At 52.0% G+C, this 26,559-nt stretch overlaps 2 protein-coding genes across 4 annotated transcripts in view; one reads left to right on the plus strand and one right to left on the minus strand.

The window, feature by feature from the left end:
- Positions 1-1,996, minus strand: part of psmb4 (proteasome 20S subunit beta 4) — a 12,786-nt gene extending 10,790 nt beyond the window's left edge. Inside the window, exon 1 of the mRNA XM_078431917.1 lies at positions 1,923-1,996. Coding sequence (XP_078288043.1) covers positions 1,923-1,996 — 74 coding nt within the window. The remainder of the gene's footprint in view (positions 1-1,922) is intronic.
- A 3,631-nt stretch (positions 1,997-5,627) lies between these two features.
- Positions 5,628-22,032, plus strand: LOC144612369 (uncharacterized). 3 transcript variants are annotated; one of them, XM_078431949.1, is made up of 7 exons: positions 5,628-5,749; positions 6,884-7,544; positions 12,408-12,592; positions 14,199-14,381; positions 17,382-17,558; positions 18,462-18,554; positions 21,482-22,032. In XM_078431949.1, exons 2-6 carry the CDS (start codon positions 7,121-7,123, stop codon positions 18,522-18,524), a joined length of 1,032 nt encoding a protein of 343 aa, XP_078288075.1. In that variant the 5' UTR covers positions 5,628-5,749; positions 6,884-7,120; the 3' UTR covers positions 18,525-18,554; positions 21,482-22,032. The 3 variants fall into 3 exon arrangements, with proteins under 3 accessions (XP_078288075.1, XP_078288074.1, XP_078288076.1); XM_078431948.1 differs by having other exon boundaries at positions 5,635-5,749; positions 17,379-17,558; XM_078431950.1 differs by lacking the exon at positions 17,382-17,558 and having other exon boundaries at positions 5,635-5,749.
- Positions 22,033-26,559: the final 4,527 nt, after the last annotated feature.

Consider the following 26,559-nt stretch of genomic DNA (forward strand, 5'->3'; position numbering starts at 1 on the left):
TAAAGTTCTATCGTATCGCAGAAGACATTGGCCAGGCCACATCTGGAGGATTGTGTTTCATATCATCTTCCCCGAATGGTGAAAGGCCTGGATAGAGTGGGTGTGGAGAGGATGTTTCCACTAGTGGGAGAGTCTAGGACCAGAGGGCACAGCCTCAGAATTAAAGGACGTTCCTTTCTAATGGAAATGAGGAGGAATTTCTTTAGTCAGAGGGTGGTGAATCTGTGGGATTCTTTGCCACAGACGGCTGTGGAGGCCACAAGTCAGTGGATATTTTTAAGGCAGAGATAGATAGATTCTTGATTAATGCGGGTGTGGGCAGGTTTCCAATCTATGACTATGAATCGTTCACCGGCCTCCAGCTACAGAAACTGCCCCCGTCCCCGATCTGCACTTACATCTTCGTCTATATCTCTCGTTTCCCCTTTCCCTCACCAGTCTGAAGAAGGGTCTCGACCCGAAACCCATCCCCATTCCTTCTCTCCAGAGATGCTGCCTGCCCCGCTGAGTTCCTCCAGCATTTCGTGTCTATCTTGAGTATGGAAGTCGGGAGGTCATGTCACAGTTGGACAAGGCCCTGGACAGAGTGGATGTGGGGAGGATGTTTCCACCGGTGGGAGAGTCTAGGACCAGACGGCACGGCCTCAGAATGATGGGCTTTCTGTGCCCATCAGGGCAAATGATATGTTGGATTTTAGACACAAAATACTGGGGTAACTCAGTGGGACAGGAAGCATCTCTGGAGAGAAGGAACATGAGACAGCAGTTGTTAATTCAGGCCTAGAATCAGGATTTCTCTCCTTCCTTTCCCTCTCCCCCTCTCTCTCCCCCCCTTTCTCCCTCTCTCTCCATCTTTCTCTCTCTCCCCCCTTTCTCCCTCTCCATCTTTCCCTCTCCCTCTTTCTATTTCTCTGTCTCTCTCCCTTCCACCCTCTCTCTCTCTCTCTCCCCCCCTTTCTTCTCTTTCTCTCTCCTTCTCACTCTCCCCTCGCTCTTTCTCACTTTCTCTCCCTCCCTCTCCCACTTCTCTCTCTCTCTCTCCCCTTATTTATCTATCACCCTCTTTTTCTCTTTCCCTCCCTCTCCCCCACTCACTCTTTCTCTCTCCCCCTCTTTCCTCTCTCTCTCTCCCCCCTTTATCCCTCTCTCTCCATCTTTCTCTCTCCCTCCTTTTCACTCTCTCTCTCCCCCCCTTTCTCCCTCTCCATCTTTCTCTCTCCCTCTCTATTTCTCTGTCTCTCTCCCTTCCACCCTCTCTCTCTCTCTCTCTCTCTCTCTCCCCCTTTCTTCTCTTTCTCTCTCTCCTTCACACTCACTCTCCCCACTTTCTCTCCCCTTGCTCTTTCTCCCCTCCCTCTCCCCCTCCTCTCGCTCTCCCCTTCTTTATCTCTCACCCTCTTTTTCTCTCCCTCTCTTTCTCTCTCCTCTCTCTCTCTCTCCCTCTCCCCCTTTCTTCTTTCTCTCACTCCTCACTATCTCCCCTCATTCTTTCTCACTCTCTCCCCCTCCCCCTCTCCCCCCCTTCTTTATCTCTCCCCCTCTCACTCTTTCTCTCCCCTTCTTTCCTCTCTCACTCTTTCTCCCCTCTCCCCCTCTTTCTCTCCCCTTTCTCCCTCTCCCCCTCCTCACTCTTTCCTCTCTCTTCCCACTCTTTCCTCTCTCTCTCTTTCCCTTTCTATTTCTCCCTCTTTCTTCTCTTTCTCCCCCCTCTCTCTCTTTCTCTCCCCTCTTTCCTCCCTCTCTCTCCCCTTCTTTATCTCTCACCTTCTTTTCTCTCTCCCCTCTTTCCTCTCCCCCCCTTTCCCTTTCCCTTTCTGTTTCTCTCTCTCTCTTTCTCTCTTTCCCCCTCACTCTCTCTCTCTCTCTCCTTTCCCTTTCTCCCCCTCTCCCCTCCTCCTCCCCGTCGACGCCATCGCACTCACAGCGTCCTCTTGCTGGGCCCGAAGCCGCTGACGGAGTAGAAGCTGCCCGGCGCGGGCCCGTCCATGGCCGCCATCATCATCACTGCCGCACCGTCACTCTGCGTCACCCCCCCCCCCCACCACCACGGCCGTGACTCTACGTCACCACCCCCGCACGCACCACGTCACCCCGCCCCCCCCGCATCGCCGTGACCCTACGCCACCACCCCCACCGCCGTAACTCTACGTCCTCCCCCACCACAGCCGTCAATCCCCTCCCCCACCACAAATCCCACCCCGCCGTGACCCTACGTCACCAACCCCACCCCCACCACGGCCGTGACTCCACGTCACCAACCCCACCCCCACCACGGCCGTGACTCCACGTCACCACCCCACCCCCACCACGGCCGTGACTACGTCACCAAACACGCCGTGACGCTACGTCCCTCCCCCCCGCATCGCCGTGACTCTACGTCGTCGTCGTCCCCCCCGCGGTGACTCTACGTTACCAACCCCTCCCCCCCCCCGCATGGCCGTAACTCTACGTCGTCCCCACCACGGCCGTGACTCTACGTCGTCGTCCCCCCGCGGTGACTCTACATAACACCCCACCCCCACCACTGCCGTGCATCTATGACCCGCAACCCCTCCCCCCGCACCGCCGTGACTCTACGTCACCCCCCGCACCGCCGTGACGTACGTCACCAACCCCTCAGCACCGCCGTGATTACGTCACCCCCCGCACCGCCGTCAGTACATCACGACACCCCCCCCCACCCACCATGGCCGTGGACTCCGCGCCCAGATACAGAGAGAGAGAGAGAGAGAGAGAGGGGGGGAGGGGAGGGAATCACCTCCCACAGCAAATCCCTCCCCCCACACAACCCCCCCAAACCCACCCTGACTCTCACTCACGCCCTTCTCTAACACGCCTGCCGCTCTCATTCATTGAACCCTTTTGTTTTATTGTCTTTAATCCTCCTTTTGTTAAACTTTGTATTTTATTTTCATCCCCCCCCCTCTGTCTGGATGTGGTGCGGTCGGGTCTCGCCCACTTTGAGCCGCGGGGGGGGGGCGCGCTCTGCAAAACTTTAATAAAAACCCTCCACCACCCCCCTCAACCCGCCGCTACATTCACCACACGCTTGGATAGATTGTTTATTCCCTTCATTGATTGAATCCGGTTTTTTTATTGTCTTTAATCCTTTTTTTTTTTACTTTAATTTTTAATCCCCCTCCATCACGATGTGGCACAGTCGGGACTCGCCCACTTTCAGAGCTCGGGGGGAAGAGAATCATTTTTTTTAAAAACTCAAACACCTTCAAACCCGCCCTTGCGCTCACTCACTCTATTTTATAATCATCCTCTATTTTCATTCATTGAACCCCATTGTTTTACTGTCTTTAATCCTCCCTTTTTTAAACTTTTATTTTATGTGAATCCCCCTCCTTCGTCTCGCTGTGGTGCGGCCGGGACTTGCCCACTTTGAGGCCGCGGGGGGGAGGGGAAGAGAGAGAAAGATACAATTATCAATAAAACTCTCAAACTTCATGCAAACCCCCTCCTCACAGTCTGCACAGGCACCTCTCTGACTTGCAAACTGCTCCTGCTTGTTGACCCTGGTGGTTTACTAATGTTTTTTATCCCAGTTATTTAGCTCCCCCCTCCCCCTGGTGTTGGCCCACTACAGGCGACCACAGGCGATTGCAAGCGGCGACCACAAGCGATTACACGTGACGACAGGCGACTACAGACGATCACAGTTGATTGTAAGCGATTACAAGTGACTACAGACGATTGCAAGCGACCACAGGCGATTACAGGCGATTATAAGCAACTACCGGCAATTACAAGCGACTACCGGCGATTACAAGCGACTACCGGCGATTACAAGCGACTACCGGCGATTTCAAGCGACTACCGGCGATTACAAGCGACTACCGGCGATTACAAGCGACTACCGGCGATTACAAGCGACTACAGGTGATTATAAGCAACTACTAACGGCTGCGGCTCTCTGGCAGTCTGTTTGTCTTTTTTTTGTTTGTGTCGGTGTTGGGATGGTTTTTGTTTCTGTTTTTGGCTGTGTATGTGTGGGGGGTGGAGTGGGGAAACCTTTCTTTTATTAGGTCTCTTCCCCGGGGCGCAGCTCGCCCGCGGGGCCTTCCATCGCCCGGCGCGGCTCGGCCGCTGGACTTAACATCGCCGGCGCGGCTCGGCCGCGGAAGTTTCAGTGCCCGGTGCGGCTCGGCCGCTGGACTTAACGTCGCCCGGTGCGGCCGCGGGACGTTTCAGTGCCCGGTGCGGCCGCGGGACGTTTCAGTCACCAACCCCACCCCCACCACGGCCGTGACTACGTCACCACCCCGCCGTGACCTCTACGTCAGTAACCCCACCACGGCCGTGACTCTACGTCACCAACCCCATCCCCACCATGGCCGTGACTATGTCACCAACCACGCCGTGACGCTACGTCCCTCCCCCCGCATGGCCGTGACTCTACGTCGTCCCCACCACGGCGTGACTCTACGTCGTCCCCCCCCCGCGGTGACTCTACATAACCCCCACCACTGCCGTGACTCTATGACCCGCAACCCCTCGCCCCGCACCGCCGTGACTCTACGTCACCCCCCGCAGCGCCGTGACATACGTCACCAACCCCTCAGCACCGCCGTGATTACGTCACCTCCCGCACTGCCGTCAGTACATCACCACCCCCCCACCCCCCGCGGCCGTGACTCCGCGCCCAGATACAGAGAGAGAGAGAGGAGGGGAGGGGAGTCACCTCCCACAGCAAACCCCTCCCCCACTCACGCCCTTCTCTAACACGCCTGCCGCTCTCATTCATTGAACCCCTTTGTTTATTGTCTTCAATCCTCCTTTTGTTAAACTTTGTATTTTATTTTCATCCCCCCCCCCCTCTGTCTGGATGTGGTGCGGTCGGGTCTCGCCCACTTTGAGCCGCGGGGGGGGGGGGGCGCGCTCTGCAAATCTTTAATAAAAACCCTCCACCACCCCCTCAACCCGCCGCTACATTCACCACACGCTTCGATAAATTGTTTATCCCTTCATCCGTTTTTTAATTGTCTTTAATCCTAATCCCCCCCTCCATCATGTTGTGGCACAGTCGGGACTCGCCCACTTTCAGAGCTCGGGGGGGGGGAAGAGAATCATTTTTAAAAAACCTCAAACACCTTCAAACCCGCCCTTGCGCTCACTCACTCCATTTTATAATCATCCTCTTATTTTCATTCATTGAACCCCATTGTTTTACTGTCTTTAATCCTCCCTTTTTAAAACTTTTATTTTATGTGAACCCCCCTCCTTCGTCTCGCTGTGGTGCGGCCGGGACTTGCCCACTTTGAGGCCGCGGGGGGGGGGGGGGGGAAGAGAGAGAAAGATACAATTATCAATAAAACTCTCAAACTTCATGTAAACCCCCTCCTCACAGTCAGCACAGGCGCCTCTCTGACTTGCAAACTGCTCCTGCTTGTTGACCCTGGTGGTTTACTGATGTTTTTTTATCCCAGTTATTTAGCTCCCCCCTCCCCCTGGTGTTGGCCCACTACAGGCGACCACAGGCGATTGCAAGCGGCGACCACAAGTGATTACACGTGACGACAGGCGACTACAGACGATCACAGTTGATTGTAAGCGATTACAAGTGACTACAGACGATTGCAAGCGACCACAGGCGATTACAGGCGATTATAAGCAACTACTGGCAATTACAAGCGGCTACCGGCGATTACAAGCGACTACCGGCGATTACAAGCGGCTACCGGCGATTACAAGCGACTACCGGCGATTACAAGTGACTACCGGCGATTACAAGCGACTACAGGTGATTATAAGCAACTACTTGCGGCACGGTAGCGCAGCGGTAGAGTTGCTGCTTTACAGCGAATGCAGCGCCGGAGACTCAGGTTCGATCCTGACTACGGGTGCTGCACTGTACGGAGTTTGTACGTTCTCCCCATGACCTGCGTGGGTTTTCTCCGAGATCTTCGGTTTCCTCCCACACTCCAAAGACGTACAGGTATGTAGGTTAATTGGCTGGGTAAATGTAAAAATTGTCCCTAGTGGGTGTAGGATAGTGTTAATGTACGGAGATCGCTGGGCGGCACGGACTTGGAGGGCCGAAAAGGCCTGTTTCCGGCTGTATATATATGATATGATATGATACTAACGGCTGCGGCTCTCTGGCAGTCTGTTTGTCTTTTTTTTGTTTGTGTCGGTGTTGGGATGGTTTTTGTTTCTGTTTTTGGCTGTGTATGTGTGGGGGGTGGGGTGGGGGAAACCTTTCTTTTATTAGGTCTCTTCCCCGGGGCGCAGCTCGCCCGCGGGGCCTTCCATCGCCCGGCGCGGCTCGGCCGCTGGACTTAACATCGCCGGCGCGGCTCGGCCGCGGGACGTTTCAGTGCCCGGTGCGGCTCGGCCGCTGGACTTAACGTCGCCCGGTGCGGCCGCGGGACGTTTCAGTGCCCGGTGCGGCTCGGCCGCGGGACGTTTCAGTGCCCGGTGCGGTCGCGGGACGTTTCAGTGCCCGGTGCGGCCGCGGGACGTTTCAGTGCCCGGTGCGGCCGCGGGACGTTTCAGTGCCCGGCGCGGCCGTGGAACGTTTCGGTGCCCGGTGCGGCTCGGCCGCTGGACTTAACGTCGCCCGGTGCGGCGGCGGGACGTTTCGGTGCCCGGGGCGGCTCGGCCGCGGGGCCTTCCATCCCCTTGCGGGGGCTGTGCGTGTCGGTTGCCTCGGTAGGGGTCGAGCTGTCTGTCCGTGGGTGCGGGGGGAAGAGAGGGGGAAGTTTTGTTGCCTCCATCACAGTGAGGGGGTGTTTGGAGTCACTGTGATGGAGGCTGGGGTCGTGTGTCCTGTGTTCTTTTCTTTTTTGCTGTGTCTTGTGACTGCTGAAATTTCGTTCGGTGTTTGTGCCGAATGACAATAAAGTTTTGTTATACTGTTATACTGTTATACAAGCAACCACAGGCGATTAGAAGCGATTGCAAGTGACCACAGGCGATTACAAGCAACTACAAGCGATTACAAGCAACTACAAGCGATTGCAAGCGACGACAGGCGATTCCAGGTGATTACAGGCAACTCCAGGTGATTACAGGCAACCACAGGCAACTCCAGGTGACCGTGGTCAGGCGACTACAGTGCTTGGACATAGTGCGTTCTGTGTTGTGGACATTAGACGTCGTGCAGTGCAACATGGCCCCAAGGCGAAGGAAGGGGCAGCTCAAGGGCAGGGTCCAACCCCCATCCCCACCCATCAAGCAGGTGAAGATTGAGTGGACCGAGAAGGAGGAGGAGGATGCCCAGGAGATGGAGACCTGGAAGATGGCCCTCGTCCCCACCACCACCCCAGGCCGGCCTGGCCTCTGTGCCAAGATTACGGCTACTGCCGCTGCTGACCCAGACTCAGCGTCAGATGATACCCAGGACACTGATGCCTCATATGTCTGTAGGCGCAAGCTGGTTCGTTACAAATTCAACAGGGAAGAAGAAGAAGAGCTGGTAGAGTGGTACGAGTCAAACCCACAGTTGTATGACAAGAACCACCAATATTACAGGAACAAGGCTTGTACCTACTCACTCCTTCGCACCAAGGCCAGGGAGATCCCTAACTGCACCTGTAAGTACCAACTTCACTTTGTGCGGCAGCTGCTGTCTCCTTATCCAGAATAAATATCAGAACGAAAACAAAAATGTGTTTATAGACAATAGACAATAGGTGCAGGAGTAGGCCATTCGGCTCTTCGAGCCAGCACCACCATTCAATGTGATCATGGCTGATCATTCTCAATCAGTACCCCGTTCCTGCTTTCTCCCCATACCCCCTGACTCCACTATCCTTAAGAACTCTATCTAGCTCTCTCTTGAATGTATTCAGAGAATTGGCCTCCACTGCCCTCTGAGGCAGAGAATTCCACAGATTCACAACTCTGACTAAAAAAGTTTTTCCTCATCTCTGTTCTAAATGGCCTACCCCTTATTCTTAAACTGTGGTCCCTGGTTCTGGACTCCCCCAACATTGGGAACATGTTTCCTGCCTCTAACATGTCCAACCCCTTAATAATCTTATACGTTTCGATAAGATCCCCTCTCATCCTTCTAAATTCCAGTGTATACAAAAACCTAGTCGCTCCAGTCTTTCAACATATGACAGTCCCGCCATTCCGGGAATTAACCTAGTAAACCTACGCTGCACGCCCTCCATAGCAAGAATATCCTTCCTCAAATTTGGAGACCAAAACTGCACACAGTACTCCAGGTGCGGTCTCACTAGGGCCCTGTACAACTGCAGAAGGACCTCTTTGCTCCTATACTCAACTCCTCTTGTTATGAAGGCCAACATTCCATTGGCTTTCTTCACTGCCTGCTGTACCTGCATGCTTCCTTTCAGTGACTGATGCACTAAGACACCCAGATCACGTTGTACGTCCCCTTTTCCTAACTTGACAACATTCAAATAATAATCTGCCTTCCTATTCTTACCACCAAAGTGGATAACCTCACACTTATCCACATTAAACTGCATCTGCCATGCATCCGCCCACTCACACAACCTGTCCAAGTCACCCTGCAACCTCATAGCATCTTCCTCACAGTTCACACTGCCACCTAGCTTTGTATCATCGGCAAATTTGCTGATGGTACTTTTAATCGTCTTGTTTGTCGTCTTGTTTGCCATGACATGAAATTGTGGACAGATAGTGGTTGCATAAGCCGCCAGCAAGTTTGCCTGTACATTTTGCCTACCTTAGAAACATTAAAAAACACAGAAAATAGGTGGAGTAGGCCATTCGGCCCTTCGAGCCTGTACGCACCGCCATTCAATATGATCATGGCTGATCATCCAACTCAGTATCCCGTACCTGCCTTCTCTCCATACCCCCCGATCCCTTTAGCCACAAGGGCCACATCTAACTCCCTGCCACTGTATGTTTCTTTTTTTTTTCCTAATCAGATGTGCAGCACTTTGGTCAACGTGGGTTGTTTTTAAATGTGCTATACAAATAAAATTGACTTGACTTGACTTGACTCTTAAATAAAGCCAATGAACTGGCCTCAACTACCCTCTGTGGCAGAGAATTCCACAGATTCACCACTCTCTGTGTGAAAAAAAACGTTCTCATCTCGGTCCTAAAAGACTTCCCCCTTATCCTTAAACTGTGACCCCTGGTTCTGGACTTCCCCAACATCGGGAACAATCTTCCTGCATCTAGCCTGTCCAACCCCTTAAGAATTTTGTAAGTTTCTATAAGATCCCCCCTCAATCTTCTAAATTCCAGCGAGTACAAGCCGAGTCTATCCAGTCTTTCTTCATATGAAAGTCCTGCCATCCCAGGAATCAATCTGGTGAACCTTCTCTGTCCTCCCTCTGTGGCAAGAATGTCTTTCCTCAGATTAGGAGACCAAAACTGTACACAATACTCCAGGTGCGGTCTCACCAATGCCCTGTACAACTGCAGCAGAACCTCCCTGCTCCTATACTCGAATCCCCTCGCTATGAATGCCAACATGCGGCACGGTAGCGCAGCGGTAGAGTTGCTGCTTTACAGCGAATGCAGCGCCGGAGACTCAGGTTCGATCCTGACTACGGGTGCTGCACTGTAAGGAGTTTGTACGTTCTCCCCGTGACCTGCGTGGGTTTTCTCCGAGATCTTCGGTTTCCTCCCACACTCCAAAGACGTACAGGTATGTAGGTTAATTGGCTGGGTAAATGTAAAAAATTGTCCCTAGTGGGTGTAGGATAGTGTTAATGTACGGGGATCACTGGGCGGCACGGACTTGGAGGGCCGAAAAGGCCTGTTTCCGGCTGTATATATATGATGATATGATATGATGATATGATACCATTGGCTTTCTTCACTGCCTGCTGCACCTGCATGCCTACTTTCAATGACTGGTGTACCACGACACCCAGGTCTCGTTGCATCTCCCCTTTTCCTAATCGGCCACCATTCAGATAATAGTCTGCTTTCCTGTTGCCACCAATGTGGATAACCTCACATTTATCCACATTATACTGCATCTGCCATGCAATTGCCCACTCACCTAACCTATCCAAGTCACGTTGCAGCCTCCTAGCATCCTCCTCACAGCTAACACTGCCCCCCAGCTTCGTGTCATCCGCAAACTTGGAGATGTTGCATTCAATTCCCTCGTCCAAATCATTAGTACATATTGTAAATAGCTGGGGTCCCAGCACTGAGCCTTGCGGTACCCCACTAGTCACTGCCTGCCATTCTGAAAAGCACCCGTTTATTCCTACTCTTTGCTTCCTGTCTGCCAGCCAGTTCTCGATCCACATCAACACTAAACCCCCAATACCGTGTTGCATCTTGTATTTTTTGGGGGGGCGGGGTTGAAGTGCTCCTCCAACCTCTTCATAACGCCATTGAATGGCACGCCTTCTGCCATTTGTGGGCGCGAAGAGATTCACGAGTGTACACTTCAGGAGAGCAGAACCACTTTCATGCATTCCCGAACGGCCTTTGTTGCCGTCGCTACCTCTCCTTCAGAGGGCGGCACGGTGGCGCAGTGGTAGAGTTGCTGCCTTACAGCGAATGCAGCGCCGGAGACTCGGGTTCCATCCCGACTACGGGCGCCGTCTGTACGGAGTTCGTACGTTCTCCCCGTGACCTGTGTGGGTTTTCTCCGAGATCTTCGGTTTCCTCCCACACTCCAAAGACGTGCGGGTTTGTAGGTTAATTGGCTGGGCAAATGTAAAAATTGTCCCTAGTGTGTGTAGGATAGTGTTAGTGTGCGGGGATCGCTGGGCGGCGCGGACCCGGTGGGCCAGTTTCCGCGCTGTGTCTCTAAATCCCCCCAAAAAATCTAAACAATCTTCACCCCTAATCTCCATGATGTTGTTTTCTGTGAAGAACATGTTCGCTCTTTCCATACCGGAGCTGAGCGGCTCCCTACTCTTGTCGAAAGTCCCAAGGTTTCCGATGTAGTCCGTGCTGGCCGCCATCTTTTTTTTTTTAAAGGAGAGGAAAGTGTGCTCAAAAACCCCGATTTCAAGCCTGTTCTGGTGTAACAATTCATCGAAAACGTCGTTTTTTTTAGTTTTTAGAGATACAGCGCGGAAACAGACCCTTCGGCCCACCGAGACAGCGCCGACCAGCGATCCCCGCACACTAACACTATTCCTGTAACACATACAATAGGGACAATTGTTACATTTACCCAGTCAATCACTGAAAGGAAGCATGCAGGTACAGCAGGCAGTGAAGAAAGCCAGTGGAATGTTGGCCTTCATAACAAGAGGAGTTGAGTATAGGAGCAAAGAGGTCCTTCTGCAGTTGTACAGGGCCCTAGTGAGACCGCACCTGGAGTACTGTGTGCAGTTTTGGTCTCCAAATTTGAGGAAGGATATTCTTGCTATTCAGGGCGTCCAGCGTAGGTTTACTAGGTTAATTCCCGGAATGGCGGGACTGTCGTATGTTGAAATACTGGAGCGACTAGGCTTGCATACACTGGAATTTAGAAGGATGAGAGGGGATCTTATCGAAACGTATAAGATTATTAAGGGGTTGGACACATTAGAGGCAGGATACATGTTCCCAATGTTGGGGGAGTCCAGAACCAGGGGCCACACAGTTTAAGAATAAGGGGTAGGCCATTTAGAACGGAGATGAGGAAAAACCTTTTCAGTCAGAGAGTTGTGAATCTGTGGAATTCTCTGCCTCAGAAGGCAGTGGAGGCCAATTCTCTGAATGCATTCAAGAGAGAGCCAGATAGAGCTCTTAAAGGATAGCGGAGTCAGGGGGTATGGGGAGAAGGCAGGAACGGGGTACTGATTGAGAATGATCAGCCATGATCACATTGAATGGCGGTGCTGTCTCGAAGGGGTGAATGGCCTCCTCCTGCACCTATTGTCTATTGAAAGTGTGCTCAAAAACCCCGATTTCAAGCCTGTTCTGGTGTAGCAACTTAGTTTAGAGATACAGCGCGGAAACAGGCCCTTCGGCCCACTGAGTCTGTGCCGACCAGCGATCCCCGCACATTAACACCATTCCTATAACACACACTAGGGACAATTGTTACGTTTACCGAGCCAATTATTAACCTACTAACCTGCACGTCTTTGGAGCGCGGGAGGAAACCGAAGATCTCGGAGAAAAGCCACGCAGGTCACGGGGAGAACGTGCAAACTCCGTACAGACGGCGCCCGTAGTCGGGTTGGAACCCGGGTCTCCGGCGCTGCATTCGCTGTAAGGCGGCATCTCTACCGCTGTGCCCCTAGCTCTACAAAAGCCACACTAGCTTGAGGGAAAATAAACTCGGCCTCAAATCCTATACAATCACTTCTTTGTCGCCAATTTTGTTATGGAACGAGACTCGTACGGTAGTCGCTGGTATCACGCCCGTTGAATCCCCCAGCATTCCCTGCTTATATATGAGCACCAACTCCACAACATAACACATGAATATGTATGAATACAATTCGCAACTGGTCTTTATTTTTTGTTGTTGTTTTAAACAGGTACCCAACTCTGTATATGGTTCAAAAGCCAGAGGACAAGTTATGGCAAGCTGTCTCGGATTGTGAATAAGCCGGGCGCTGTTCGCAAAACGTTCACCCTGAGGCAGCTGTGGGTCATCGACAAATGGCACTTTATCCATCCACATATCATTCGGTTTGCGAGGAGACAGTTTAACACCAAGAGGGTAATTATTATAACGTGGTCGTTGTGAAATTGATCGTTTGATTGCCGCCTTATCCCGCCATGTCCCGATAGTCTTGAAAGTTTACAAAGGGTCTGTCCCACTTATAGACAATAGACAATAGGTGCAGGAGGAGGCCATTCGGCCCTTCAAGCCAGCACCGCCATTCATTGTGATCGTGGCTGATCATTCTCAATCAGTACCCCGTTCCTGCCTTCTCCCCATACCCCCTGACTCCGCTATCCTTAAGAGCTCTATCCAGCTCTCTCTTGAATGCATTCAGAGAATTGGCCTCTACTGCCTTCTGAGGCAGAGAATTCCACAGATTCACAACTCTCTGACTGAAAACTTTTTTCCTCATCTCAGTTCTAAATGGCCTAACCCCTTATTCTTAAACTGTGGCCCCTTGTTCTGGACTCCCCCAACATTGGGAACATGTTTCCTGCCTCTAACGTGTCCAACCCCTTAATAATCTTATACGTTTCGATAAGATCTCCTCTCATCCTTCTAAATTCCAGTGTATACAAGCCTAGTCACTCCAGTCTTTCAACATATGACAGTCCCGCCATCCCGGGAATTAACGCTGTCCCCATGTTTGCTAGGTTGTCGCAGATGCATTTAGAAGCATGTAATATTAAATTAAGAAAAGGCATTGGAAGATACCAGGAGATAATTTTGTTTAACCAATTTATTTACCGTCAGGACATTTGACGGGTAGATTGGAGGCAATATTTTGACAGTCAGGTAAATATAGAAACATAGAAACAGAAACATAGAAAATAGGTGCAGGATTAGGCCATTCGGCCCTTCGAGCCTGCACCGCCATTCAATATGATCATGGCTGATCAACCAACTCAGTATCCTGTACCTGCCTTCTCTCCATACCCCCTGATCCCTTTAGCCACAAGGGCCACATCTAACTCCCTCTTAAATATAGCCAATGAACTGGCCTCAACTACCTTCTGTGGCAGAGAATTCCACAGATTCACCACTCTCTGTGTGAAGAAATGTTTTCTCATCTCGGTCCTAAAAGACTTCCCCCTTATCCCTAAGCTGTGACCCCTTGTTCTGGACTTCCCCAACATCGGGAACAATCTTCCCGCATCTAGCCTCTCCAACCCCTTAAGAATTTTATATGTTTCTATAAGATCTCCTCTCATCCTTCTAAATTCCAGTGTATACAAGCCTAATCGCTCCAGTCTTTCAACATATGAAAGTCCCGCCATTCCGAGAATTAACCTAGTAAACCTACGCTGCACGCCCTCAATAGCAAGAATATCCTTCCTCAAATTTGGAGACCAAATCTGCACACAGTACTCCAGGTGCGGTCTCACTAGGGCCCTGTACAACTGCAGAAGGACCTCTTTGCTCCTATAACTCAACTCCTCTTGTTATGAAGGCCAACATTCCATTGGCTTTCCGAAGACAGTGTAATCTCTTAGCCAGGTGCTGGTTTCACAAAAAAAGTGACTTGTATCGACCGGACTCGACATTGTCGTGGGGTAAAAGAAAATGTCGGCGATCTGCTACGACTTTGACAGTCGCCTTAAAAATCGCGTAGCTCGGACAGGCCCTTAAAAAGACATTTGTTTTCTCCGGGTTTGACTAGAAGAAGCCACCGCCCAGCACGTGGAGTGACGAGGAGTTTGAGGAAACCTCTGGATTCTCCCTCTCCGCCCGTCAGCAGCACACCAAGAGGCCCAGGGCCACTGCCGGCTCCACTGCAAGCTCCACCCCAACAGCGATTGAGGTAGAGGTGAGAGGGGCAAGTCAGCAGGCACTGATCAAGGCGGTAAGTACCTCGGGGGAACATTTTGGCAGATTTCCTTTCTCATCCATCAATCGACAACTGGATTTAGATCCAAAATTAATAATCTTAGGATTATCAGAACACATTACAAACTTTACGCTAAGTCAGAGACGCTTTCTTGACTGCAGTTTAATAACTGCGAAAAAATGAATACTTACATTTTGGGGAAAAACAGTAACCCCCACAATTAAAATGTGGATTATGGAAATGACCGAGACCTTGCATTTGGAAAAAATAAGGTTTGCCTTAATTGACAAACCAAGTCAAGTCAAGTCAAATTTATTTGTCACATACACATACACGATGTGCAGTGAAATGAAAGTGGCAATGCCTGCGGATTGTGCACAAAAAAGAATTACAGTTACAGCATATAAATAAAGTTAATGTTACTATTAGGGGCGGCACGGTAGCGCAGCGGTAGAGTTGCTGCTTTACAGCGAATGCAGCGCCGGAGACTCAGGTTCGATCCTGACTACGGGTGCTGCACTGTAAGGAGTTTGTACGTTCTCCCCGTGACCTGCGTGGGTTTTCTCCGAGATCTTCGGTTTCCTCCCACACTCCAAAGACGTACAGGTATGTAGGTTAATTGGCTGGGTAAATGTAAAAATTGTCCCTAGTGGGTGTAGGATAGTGTTAAAAGTGCGGGGATCGCTGGGCGGCGCGGACTTGGTGGGCCGAAAAGGCCTGTTTCCGGCTGTATATATATGATATGATGATATGATATGAGAGCAGAGAGTTTGATTCAGGGTTCACACAATGGGCAGCTAGCCACCAGGAGTCTCCTTGTTCTTGCAATTGCGGAACGTAGAAAGGTGGTGCAGTGGCAGAGTTGCTGACTCACAGCGCCGGAGACCCAGGTTCGAACCCGACTGCGGCCGCTGTCTGTGCGGAGTTTGCATGTTCTCCCCGTGACCTGCGTAGGGTTTTCTCCGGGTGCTCCGGTTTCCTCCCACACTCCAAAGACGTGTTCGTGCGGGTTTGTGGGTTAATTGGCTTCTGTAAATTGCCCCTATTGACGAGTGGGATAAGTTTAGTTTGGAGATGTGTCATGGAAACGGGCCCTTCGTGACCAGAAATCGCCCGTACACTCATTCCACAGGCTAGGGGCGATTTACAGAAGACAATTAACCGACAAACCTGCACGTCCTTGGAATATGGGAGGAAACTGGAGCACCCGGAGACAGTCCTGATGGCCTGTGGGAAGAAACTCCGTCTCATCCTCTCCGTTTTCGCAGCGTGACAGCGGAGGCGTTTGCCTGATCGTAGCATCTGGAACAGTCCGTTACTGTCCGTTTAAAATATGGTCTCCATTTATTGAATTTTTAAAAAAGTAAATGGGTTTGTCACAAAATTAAAATTTAAAACTAAAGTTAAAACTTGAGTTTAGGGTTGGATGTACAACTATACTCGTTAACTGCTGGATCCGAAAAGGCCTGTTTCTGCGCTGTATATATATGATATGATATGATATGATGATGATAATCTTTATGTTAGTAATTCTCCTTTTTCTTTGCTCTCTCTATTAGTTTATAGTCTTTTTTTCCAGCCTCTTTTCATCTTTATTTTTTCTTTAAAAATTTAAAAATTGAAGCTATGTAAGAACTCTATAACCAGTTTGTCGTTTATTATTATTTGTACATATGCTTTAAAAAAAAATGTTTTAATTTAAAAAAAATTAAAAATAGGTGCAGGAGGAAGACCTTCGACCCAGCACCGCCGTTTAGATTTAGAGATACAGCGCGGAAACAGGCCCTTCGGCCCACCGAGTCCGCGCCGCCCAGCGATCTCCGCGCACTAACACTATCCCACACACACTAGGGACAATTTTTACATTTTACCCAGTCAATTAACCTACATGCCTGTACGTCTTTGGAGTGTGGGAGGAAACCGAAGATCTCGGAGAAAACCCACGCAGGTCACGGGGAGAACGTGTAGACGGCGCCCGTAGTCAGGATCGAACCCGAGTCTCCGGCGATGCATTCGCTGTAAGGCGGCAACTCTACCGCTGCGCCACTGTGCCGCCACCGTTCACTGTGATCACGGCTGATCATCCACAATCAGTACCTCGTTCCTGCCATCTCCCCATACCCCCTGACTCCGCTATCATTAAGAGCTTTATCTAGCTCTCTCTTGAATGCATCCAGAGAATTGGCCTCCACTGCCTTCTGAGGCAGAGAATTCCACAGATTTACAACTCTCTGACTGAAAAAGTTTTTCCTCATCTCAGTTCTAAATGGCCTACCCCTTATTCTTAAACTGTGTGTGGCCCCTGGTTCTGGACTCCCCCAACATTGGGAACATGTTTCCTGCCTCTAACGTGTCCAATTCCTTAATAATCTTATATGTTTCAATAAGATCGCCCTCTCATACTTCTGAATTCCATTGTATACAAGCCCAGTCACAACAGTCCCGCCATTCCGGGAATTAACCTAGTGGACCTACGCTGCACTCCCTCAATAACAAGAATATCCATCCTCAAATTTGGAGACCAAAACTGCACACAGTACTCCAGGTGCGGTCTCACTAGGGCCCTGTACAACTGCAGAAAGACCTCTTTGCTCCTATACTCAACTCCTCTTGTTATGAAGGCCAACATGCCATTGGCTTTCTTCACTGCCTGCTGTACCTGCATGCTTCCTTTCAGTGACTGATGCACTAGGACACCCAGATCTCGTTGTACGTCCCCTTTTACTAACTTGGCCCCATTCAGATAATAATCTGCCTTCCTGTTCTTGCCACCAAAGTGGATAACCTCACACTTATCCACATTAAACTGCATCTGCCATGCATCCGCCCACTCACACAACCTGTCCAGGTCACCCTGCATCCTCATAGACAGCATTCTCTTCACGGTTCACACTGCCACCCAGCTTGGTGTCATCTGCAAATTTGCTAAATGTTACTTTTAATCCCTTCAACCATCCGTCTTCTCCTTTTTCTTTCCAAATTTACTTACCTGTGTCAAACTCGTTTATGTAGCAGCTCATGCAACAGGCAACAGAGGTCAGACATGCCATGGCACAGCCTCTGACACCTCACGAAAGGGCTGTTGACACCTTCCTGGGGTTCTTAAAGAATGCGCTGCTCAAGATTCCAGAGGATGTGTGGTTCAAATACACCATGGCTGCCATGACGATGGCCCATAACTTCTCCCAACCGGTAAACAATTTGAGTAATTTTGGGGACATTTGACTTTAATATCTACTAGACCAAGTGGATCCATTGGGCCCAAACCTCTCCTGCATTGGTGCAGCACCCTCTCCTTCTCCCCCTCCCTCTCGCCCCCTTCCCTCGTCCCCCTCCTCCTCCCCCTCACTCCATCCCTCTCAACCCCCCTTATACTCCCTCCCTCCCTCCCCCCTTCCCTCACTCTCCTCCCACTCCATCCCTCTCAACCCCCCTTATAATAATAATAATAATATTCATTTATTGTCATTGCAACGAGTACAACGAAATTAAAAAATAGCCAATCCTGACGGTGCGTACAAACATATATGCAAAGATACTCCCTCCTCCCCCTCCCTCCACCCCCCCTCCCTCCCTCCACCCCCCTCCCTCCCTCCCTAGGAGATAGATTTAAACTTTAAAATGTGAATAACTTAAAAAATATAACCCCGATTTCAATGAAACTTCTTCCATTAGTACCAAAGGGACGACGGTGAGTAAGGTGGGCCTAAAATTGTCGCGCTATCGTGTACCGTTTTGGCTGTAGTTCAGGAACAAACAAACAAACAAACAAACGAGTGTTTTAGTATAGGGATGTACTGGGTGGAGGGTGGAGGGGGGGTGGAGGGTGGAGGGGGGGGGTGGAGGGTGGAGGGGGGGGTGGAGGGGGGGAGGGTGGGGTGGATAGGGGGGATTGAGGATGGGGTGGGGGGGAGGGAGAGGGAGGATAAGGGGGATTGAGGGGGTGGTGGGGGAGGGGGAGGGGAGGAGGAGGGGGTGCTGCACCAATACAGGAGAGGTTTGGGCCCAGCTTGGTCTAGTTTGACTTGGCCTAGTTTGGCCTTAAAATGTATGTTTTTGTATGAAATATTCACAATGAATTCACGTGTGTTGCAGGATCTGCAGCAGATGCAACGGCCAAAGATGGGACTATTGGAACCACCACAACAGATGCCATAGACAGAACCACCACATCAGCAGGTTCACCAGGTATCTAATGTTAGACAATAGGTGCAGGAGTATGTGTAAGAAAATAACTGCAGATGCTGGTACAAATCGAAGGTATTTATTCACAAAATGCTGGAGTAACTCAGCAGGTCAGGCAGCATCTCAGGAGAGAAGGAATGGGCGACGTTTCGGGACGAGACCCTTCTTCAGACTGATGTCAGGGGGGCGGGACAAAGGAAGGATATAGGTGAGGACAGGAAGATAGAGGGAGAATGGGGAAGGGGGAGGGGAAGAGAGGGACAGAGGAACTATCTAAAGTTGGAGAAATCAATGTTCATACCGCTGGGCTGCAAGCTGCTCAGGCGAAATATGAGGTGCTGTTCCTCCAATTTCCGGTGGGACTCACTATGGCACTGGAGGAGGCCCATGACAGAAAGGTCAGACTGGGAATGGGAGGGGGAGTTGAAGTGCTCTGCCACCGGGAGATCAGATTGGTTCGGTCTCGACCCGAAACGTCGCCCATTCCTTCTCTCCTGAGATGCTGCCTGACCTGCTGAGTTACTCCAGCATTTTCTGAATAAATAGGTGCCGGAGTAGGCCATTCGGCCCTTCGAGCCAGCACCGCCATTCACCGTGATCGTGGCTGATCATCCACATCCACAATCAGTACCCCGTTCCTGTCCTCTCCCCATCCCTCCCTGACTCCGCTATCATTAAGAGCTCTACCTGACTCTCTCTTGAAAGCATCCAGAGAATTGGCCTCCACCGCCTTCTGAGCAAAGATACTAGAGGAGCAAGATGAACCACTCCGTCGAAATCGCCTATACTGAAGTGTAGTCCGCAAAGGAGCGTAACGTCCGCCATTTTAGTCGGCAAAACCCACCGTTCGCTATGCCTCTATAGACAATAGGTGCAGGAGGAGGCCATTCGGCCCTTCGAGCCAGCACCGCCATTCAATGTGATCATGGCTGATCATTCTCAATCAGTACCCCGTTCCTGCCTTCTCCCCATACCCCCTGACTCCGCTATCCTTAAGAGCTCTATCCAGCTCTCTCTTGAATGCATTCAGAGAATTGGCCTCCACTGCCTTCTGAGGCAGAGAATTCCACAGATTTACAACTCTGACTGGAAAAGTTTTTCCTCATCTCAGTTCTAAATGGCCTACCCCTTATTCTTAAACTGTGGCCCCTTGTTCTGGACTCCCCCAACATTGGGAACATGTTTTCTGCCTCTAACGTGTCCAACCCCTTAATAATCTTGTACGTTTCGATAAGATCTCCTCTCATCCTTCTAAATTCCAGTGTATACAAGCCTAGTCGCTCCAGTCTTTCAACATATGACAGTCCCGCCATCCCGGGGATTAACCTGGTGAACCTATGCTGCACTGCCTCAATAGCAAGGAAGTTCTTCCTCAAATTAGGAGACCAAAATTGCACACAGTACTCCAGGTGCGGTCTCACTAGGGCCCTGTACAACTGCAGAAGGACCTCTTTGCTCCTATACTCAACTCCTCTTGTTATGAAGGCCAACATTCCATGCTTTGCGGGAACAGTATGTGTGATGATACCATAAAAATGCAGAATATATCTCATCTACCAATTCACAGATTTTTGTTATTTTTTGTTTTTAAATGTCTCTGCAAGTTTCTGCCTACTAAAATGGCCGCCGTGACGCACTACGGTTTTTAGGGTCGAGTGGTCTATCTTGTTCCTCTAGTACCTTTGCCTCTGAGGCAGAGAATTCCACATATTGTGAAGTGGACTTTGAAATTCTTTGTCACGCACAGCTTGTTAAACTGGACCAAGTGGACCCGTTGGGCCCAAACCTCTCCTGCATTGGTGCACCACCCCCTCCTCCCCCCTCCCCTCTCTCCTCAACCCCCCCTCCCCACTCCCTTCTCCCCCACTCCCCCCTTCCCTCCACCCCGCCCCCTTCCCTCCTTTTAAACTTTAAAATGTGAATAACTTTAACAACGTAACACCAATTTCAATCAAACTACTTGCATTATCACCAAAGTGACAATGGTGAGTAAGGTGGGCCTAAAATTGTCGCGCTATCGTGTACCGCTTTGGCTGAAGTTCAGTCACAAACAAGATAACAAACGAGAGTTTTAGTGTATAGATGCTGGAGTAACTCAGCAGGTCAGGCAGCATCTAGGAGAGAGGGAATGGGTGACGTTTCAATAGACAATAGACAACAGACAATAGGTGCAGGAGAGGCCATTCGGCCCTATGAGCCAGCACCGCCATTCAATGTGATCATGGCTGATCATTCTCAATCAGTACCCCGTTCCTGCCTTCTCCCCATACCCCCTGACTCCGCTGTCCTTAAGAGCTCTATCTAGCTCTCTCTTGAATGCATTCAGAGAATTGGCCTCCACTACCTTCTGAGGCAGAGAATTCCACAGATTCACACTCTCTGACTGAAAAAGTTTGTCCTCATCTCAGTTCTAAATGGCCGACCCCTTATTCTGAAACTGTGGCCCCTTGTTCTGGACTCCCCAACATTGGGAACATGTTTCCTGCCTCTAACGTGTCCAACCCCTTAATAATCTTATACGTTTTGATAAGATCTCCTCTCATCCTTCTAAATTCCAGTGTATACAAGCCCAGTCGCTCCAGTCTTTCAACATACGACAGTCCCGACATTCCGGGAATTAACCTCGTAAATCTACGCTGCACGCCCTCAATAGCAAGAATATCCTTCCTCAAATTTGGAGACCAAAACTGCACACAGTACTCCAGGTGCGGTCTCACTAGGGCCCTGTACAACTGCAGAAGGACCTCTTTGCTCCTATACTCACCCATTCCTTCTCTCCCTAGATGCTGCCTGACCTGCTGAGTTACTCCCAGCATTTTGCGAATAAATACCTTCGATTTGTACCAGCGTCTGCAGTTATTTCCCTACGCTTGCCGAGAGTTTTGATTTATTCGCCTTCCGCTTAATATTGAGATGCATCTGTGTTGCAGTCGTAGTCACTGACTGGACCCACCACCGACGCCACTACCGGGGATGTCAGGCCGACAGATGCAGCAGCAGCAGGCCACATCCACACCGCCACAGCAGGTCGCCCAAAACCTCCACACGGCCTCCAAGATCCAGCAGCCCTCTCTCTGCGCTCTCCACTGCATTCACAGCCTTGACACACCCAGGCCCGCACCAGTGAACAGACTCGGGACGCAAGTGGGGACTTGGGTTTGAGTTCTTTAACAGACCACCCATCAGTGTAATGTGCCCATAAATGACGTGGTCTTGTTTATGTTTTTGTACTTGTGTTATGTTGGAAGTTTGAATTTTAAAGTTTGAAGTTTATTGAAACTCGACAAGGTATGGATGTACATAAATAATTGGAAAACAATTACATATATACACAAATTTTATGTGATTACTACACCGTGGACCCCATTGGGTCCAAACCTCTCCTGTATTGGTGCAGCACCCTCCCTTCCCCCTCCCCCTCCTCCCCCCTCCCTCCACCCCCATTTTCCCTCTCCTCCCCCTCCACCTCCTTCTCCCTCTCCTCCCCCCTTCCCTCCATCCCCATTCTCCCTCCTCCCCTCCCTCCACCCCCTTCTTCCTCTCCTCCCCCTCCCTCCACCCCCATTCTCCTCCTCCCCTCCCTCCACCCCCATTCTCCCTCTCCTCCCCTCCCCCTCCTCCACCCCTTCTCCCTCTCCTCCCCCCTCCCTCCACCCCCATTCTCCCTCCTCCCTTCCCTCCACCTCCCCCTCACCCTCCTCCACCCCCTTCTCCCTCTCCTCCCACTCCCTCCACCCCTTCTCCCTCTCTCCCCCTCCCTCCACCCCCATTATCCCCCTCCCTCCACCCCCATTCTCTCCCTTCCCCTCCCTCACCCCCATTCTCCCTCCTCCCCTCCCTCCACCCCCATTCTCCCTCCTCCCACTCCCTCCACCCCCATTCTCCCTCTCCTCCCTCCCCCCTCCCTCCACCCCCTTCTCCTCTCCTCCCCTCCCCCCTCCCTCCACCCCCTTCTCCCTCTCCTCCCCATCCCCCCTCCTCTATCCCCATTCTCCCCCTCCCTCTATCCCCATTCTCCCCCTCCCCCTCCCTCCACACCCATTCTCCCACCTCCCCTCCCCCTTCCTCCATCCCCATTCTCGCTCCTCCCTCCCTCCACCCCCTTCTCCCTCTCCTCCCCCTCCTCCACCTCCCTCTCCCTCCCCTCCCCCTTCCTCCACCCCCATTCTCCCCTCCCCTCCCCCTCCACCCCATTCTCCCTCCTCCCCTCCCTCCACCCCCTTCTCCTCTCCTCCCCCTTCCTCCACCCCATTCTCCCTCCTCCCCCCTCCCTCCACCCCCTTCTCCCTCTCCTCCCCCTTCCTCCACCCCCTTCTCCCCTCTCCTCCCCCTCCCTCCACCCCCACTCTTCTCCCTCCACACCTTTCTCCCTCTCCTCCCCCTCCCTCCACCCCCATTCTCCCTCCTCCCTCCCTCCACCCCCTTCTCCCTCTCCTCCCCCTTCCTCCACCCCATTCTCCCCTCCTCCCCCTCCCTCCACCCCCTTCTCCCTCTCCTCCCCCTTCCTCCACCCCCTCTCCCTCTCCTCCCCCTCCCTCCACCCCCATTCTCCCTCCACACCTTTCTCCCTCTCCTCCCCCTCCCTCCCACCCCCATTCTCAATCCTCCCCTCCCTCCATCTCCTTCTCCCTCTCCTCCCCCTCCACCCCCTTCTCCCTCTCCTCCCCCTTCCTCCACCCCATTCTCCCTCCTCCCCCTCCCTCCACCCCCTTTCCCTCTCCTCCCCTCCCTCCACCCCCATTCTCCCTCCTCCCCTCCCTCCACCCCCCATTCTCCCTCTCCTCCCCTCCCCTCCCTCCACCCCCTCTCCCTCTCCTCCCCCCTCCCTCCACCCCCATTCTCCCTCCTCCCTTCCCTCCACCTCCCCCTCACCCCTCCCTCCACCCCCTTCTCCCTCTCCTCCCACTCCCTCCACCCTTCTCCCTCTCCTCCCCTCCCTCCACCCCCATTATCCCCCCTCCTCCACCCCCATTCTCCCCCTTCCCCTCCCTCCACCCCCATTCTCCCTCCTCCCCTCCCTCCACCCCCATTCTCCCTCCTCCCACTCCCTCCACCCCATTCTCCCTCTCCTCCCCTCCCCCCTCCTCCACCCTCCACCCCCTTCTCCCTCTCCTCCCCTCCCCCCTCCCTCCACCCCCTTCTCCCTCTCCTCCCCATCCCCCCTCCCTCTATCCCCATTCTCCCCCTCCCTCTATCCCCATTCTCCCCCTCCCCCTCCCTCCACACCCATTCTCCCTCCTCCCCTCCCCCTTCCTCCATCCCCATTCTCGCTCCTCCCCTCCCTCCACCCCCTTCTCCCTCTCCTCCCCCTCCCTCCACCTCCCTCTCCTCCCCTCCCCCTTCCTCCACCCCCATTCTCCCTCCCCTCCCTCCACCCCCATTCTCCCTCCTCCCCTCCCTCCACCCCCTTCTCCCTCTCCTCCCCCTCCCTCCACCCCCATTCTCCCTCCACACCTTTCTCCCTCTCCTCCCCCTCCCTCCACCCCCATTCTCAATCCTCCCCTCCCTCCATCTCCTTCTCCCTCTCCTCCCCCTCCACCTCCTTCTCCCTCTCCTCCCCCTCCCCCCTTCCTCCATCCCCATTCTCCCTCCTCCCCTCCCTCCACCCCTTCTCCCCCTCCCTCCACCCCCTCCTACCCCTCCCTCCACCCCCGTCTCCCTCTCCTCCCCCACCCCCTCACTCCACCCCCATTCTCCCTCCTCCCCCCTCCACCCCCTTTTCCCTCCCCTCACTCCACCCCCATTCTCCCTCCACCCCCATTCTCCCTCTCCTCCCCCTCCCTCCACCCCCATTCTCCCTCCTCCCTTCCCTCCACCTCCCCCTCACCCCTCCCTTCACCCCCTTCTCCCCTCTCCCTCCTCCCCCCCTCCCCCTCCCTCCACCCCCATTCTCCCTCCTCCCCTCCCTCCACCCCCATTCTCCCTCCTCCCCTCCCTCCACCCCCATTTCCCCTCCTCCCCTCCCTCCACCCCCATTCACCCTCCACCCCTGTCTCCCTCCTCCCTTCCCTCCTCCCTCTCCCTCCACCCTCCCTCTCTCCACCCTCTCCCTCCCTCCCCCCTGCATCCCCAGGAGATAGATGTAAACTTTAAAACGTGAATAACTTAAAAAACATAACACCGATTTCAATGAAACTTCTTCCATTAGCACCAAAGGGACGACGGTGAGCAAGGTGGGCCTAGAATTGTCGCGCTATCGTGTACCGTTTTGGCTGTAGTTCAGGAACGGACAAACAAACAAACGAAAGTTTTAGTATGTAGATAGATCATATTTTTGTATGCACTGTTGTATGTTCTTATCAACCTTTTTTTGTTGTTAAAACTTTTGTTTCTTTCAATATCAATCAAGGAAATGCTTGACATTTTGGACGGCAAATTGATGTATGAAGATATTGTATTTCAGAGTGTCGGAAAATGCCTGCAGATGCTGGTTCAAATAGGGTGGACACAAAATGGTGGACACAAAATGGTGGAGTAACTCAGGACCGAGATGAGAAAACATTTCTTCACACAGAGAGTGGTGAGTCTGTGGAATTCTCTGCCACAGAAGGTAGTTGAGGCCAGTTCATTGGCTATATTTAAGAGGGAGTTAGATGTGGCCCTTGTGGTTAAAGGGATCAGGGGGTATGGAGAGAAGGCAGGTACAGGATACTGAGTTGGATGATCAGCCATGATCATATTGAATGGCGGTGCGTACAGGCTCGAAGGGCCGAATGGCCTACTCCTGCACCTATTTTCTATGTTTCTATGTTAAATATAGCCAATGAACTGGCCTCAACTACCTTCTGTGGCAGAGAATTCCACAGACTCACCACTCTCTGTGTGAAGAAATGTTTTCTCATCTCGGTCCTAAAAGACTTCCCCCTTATCCTTAAACTGTGACCCCTTGTTCTGGACATCCCCAACATTGGGAACAATCTTCCTGCATCTAGCCTGTCCAACCCCTTAAGAATTTTGTAAGTTTCTATAAGATCCCCCCTCAATCTTCTAAATTCCAGCGAGTACAAGCCGAGTCTATCCAGTCTTTCTTCATATGAAAGTCCTGCCATCCCAGGAATCAATCTGGTGAACCTTCTCTGTACTCCCTCTATGGCAATAGAGTGCATCGCGCTCTGCTGCGTATGGGGCTGCACACGGAGGACCAACAGCATATTAGGCAGGTGGTAAAAATGTTTTGGCTCATCAGGTCATAATGTTTTGGCTGATCGGTGTATATTACATTGTTTAATAGAGTATCATTGCACAAATATCCATAGAAACTATTGCTGAGAAACATCAATGGACTCGCGTCGAGAGACTTTAGACTTTAGTAATACAGCGTGGAAACAGGCCCTTCAGCCCACCAGGTCTGCGCTGAACAGCATTCCGTACACGAGCACAATCCTACACACTAGGGACAATTTAGAGTAGCCAATTAACCTACAAACCTGTACATCTTTGGAGTGTGGGAGGAAACCGGAGCGCCCGGAGAAAACCCACGCGGTCACATGGAGAAGGTGCAAACTCCGTACAGACAGCGCCCGTGGTCAGGATCGAACCTGGGTCTGTGGCGCTGTAAGACTACTCCAGGATTACTTCACAAAATGCTGGAGTAACTCAGCGGGTCAGGCAGCATCTCGGGAGAGAAGGAATGGGCGACGTTTCGAGTCGAGGCCCTTCTTCAGACTGAACCTGAGGCTTCCACCGCCACTGCCTCCGACCTCCGCTGCCTCCCCAGGCCACAACCGCTAAATCTCTTCGTCCAGAGTTACTTCAGTACTTCTGTGGCAAAGAATCCCACAGATTCACCACCCTCTGACTAAAGAAATTCCTCCTCATCTCCTTCCGAAAAGAACGCCCTTTAATTCTGAGGCTGTGCCTACACTCTGGTCCTACACTCTCCCACTAGTGGAAACATCCTCTCCACATCCACTCTATCCAGGCCGCTCACTGTTATGTACGTTTCAAAGAGGTCCCCCCTCGTCCTTCTAAACTCCAGCGAGTCCAGGCCCAGTGCTGACAAACGCTC

This window comes from Rhinoraja longicauda, chromosome 44 (assembly GCF_053455715.1).
Source record: "Rhinoraja longicauda isolate Sanriku21f chromosome 44, sRhiLon1.1, whole genome shotgun sequence".
In the NCBI taxonomy this organism is placed as follows: domain Eukaryota; kingdom Metazoa; phylum Chordata; class Chondrichthyes; order Rajiformes; family Arhynchobatidae; genus Rhinoraja; species Rhinoraja longicauda.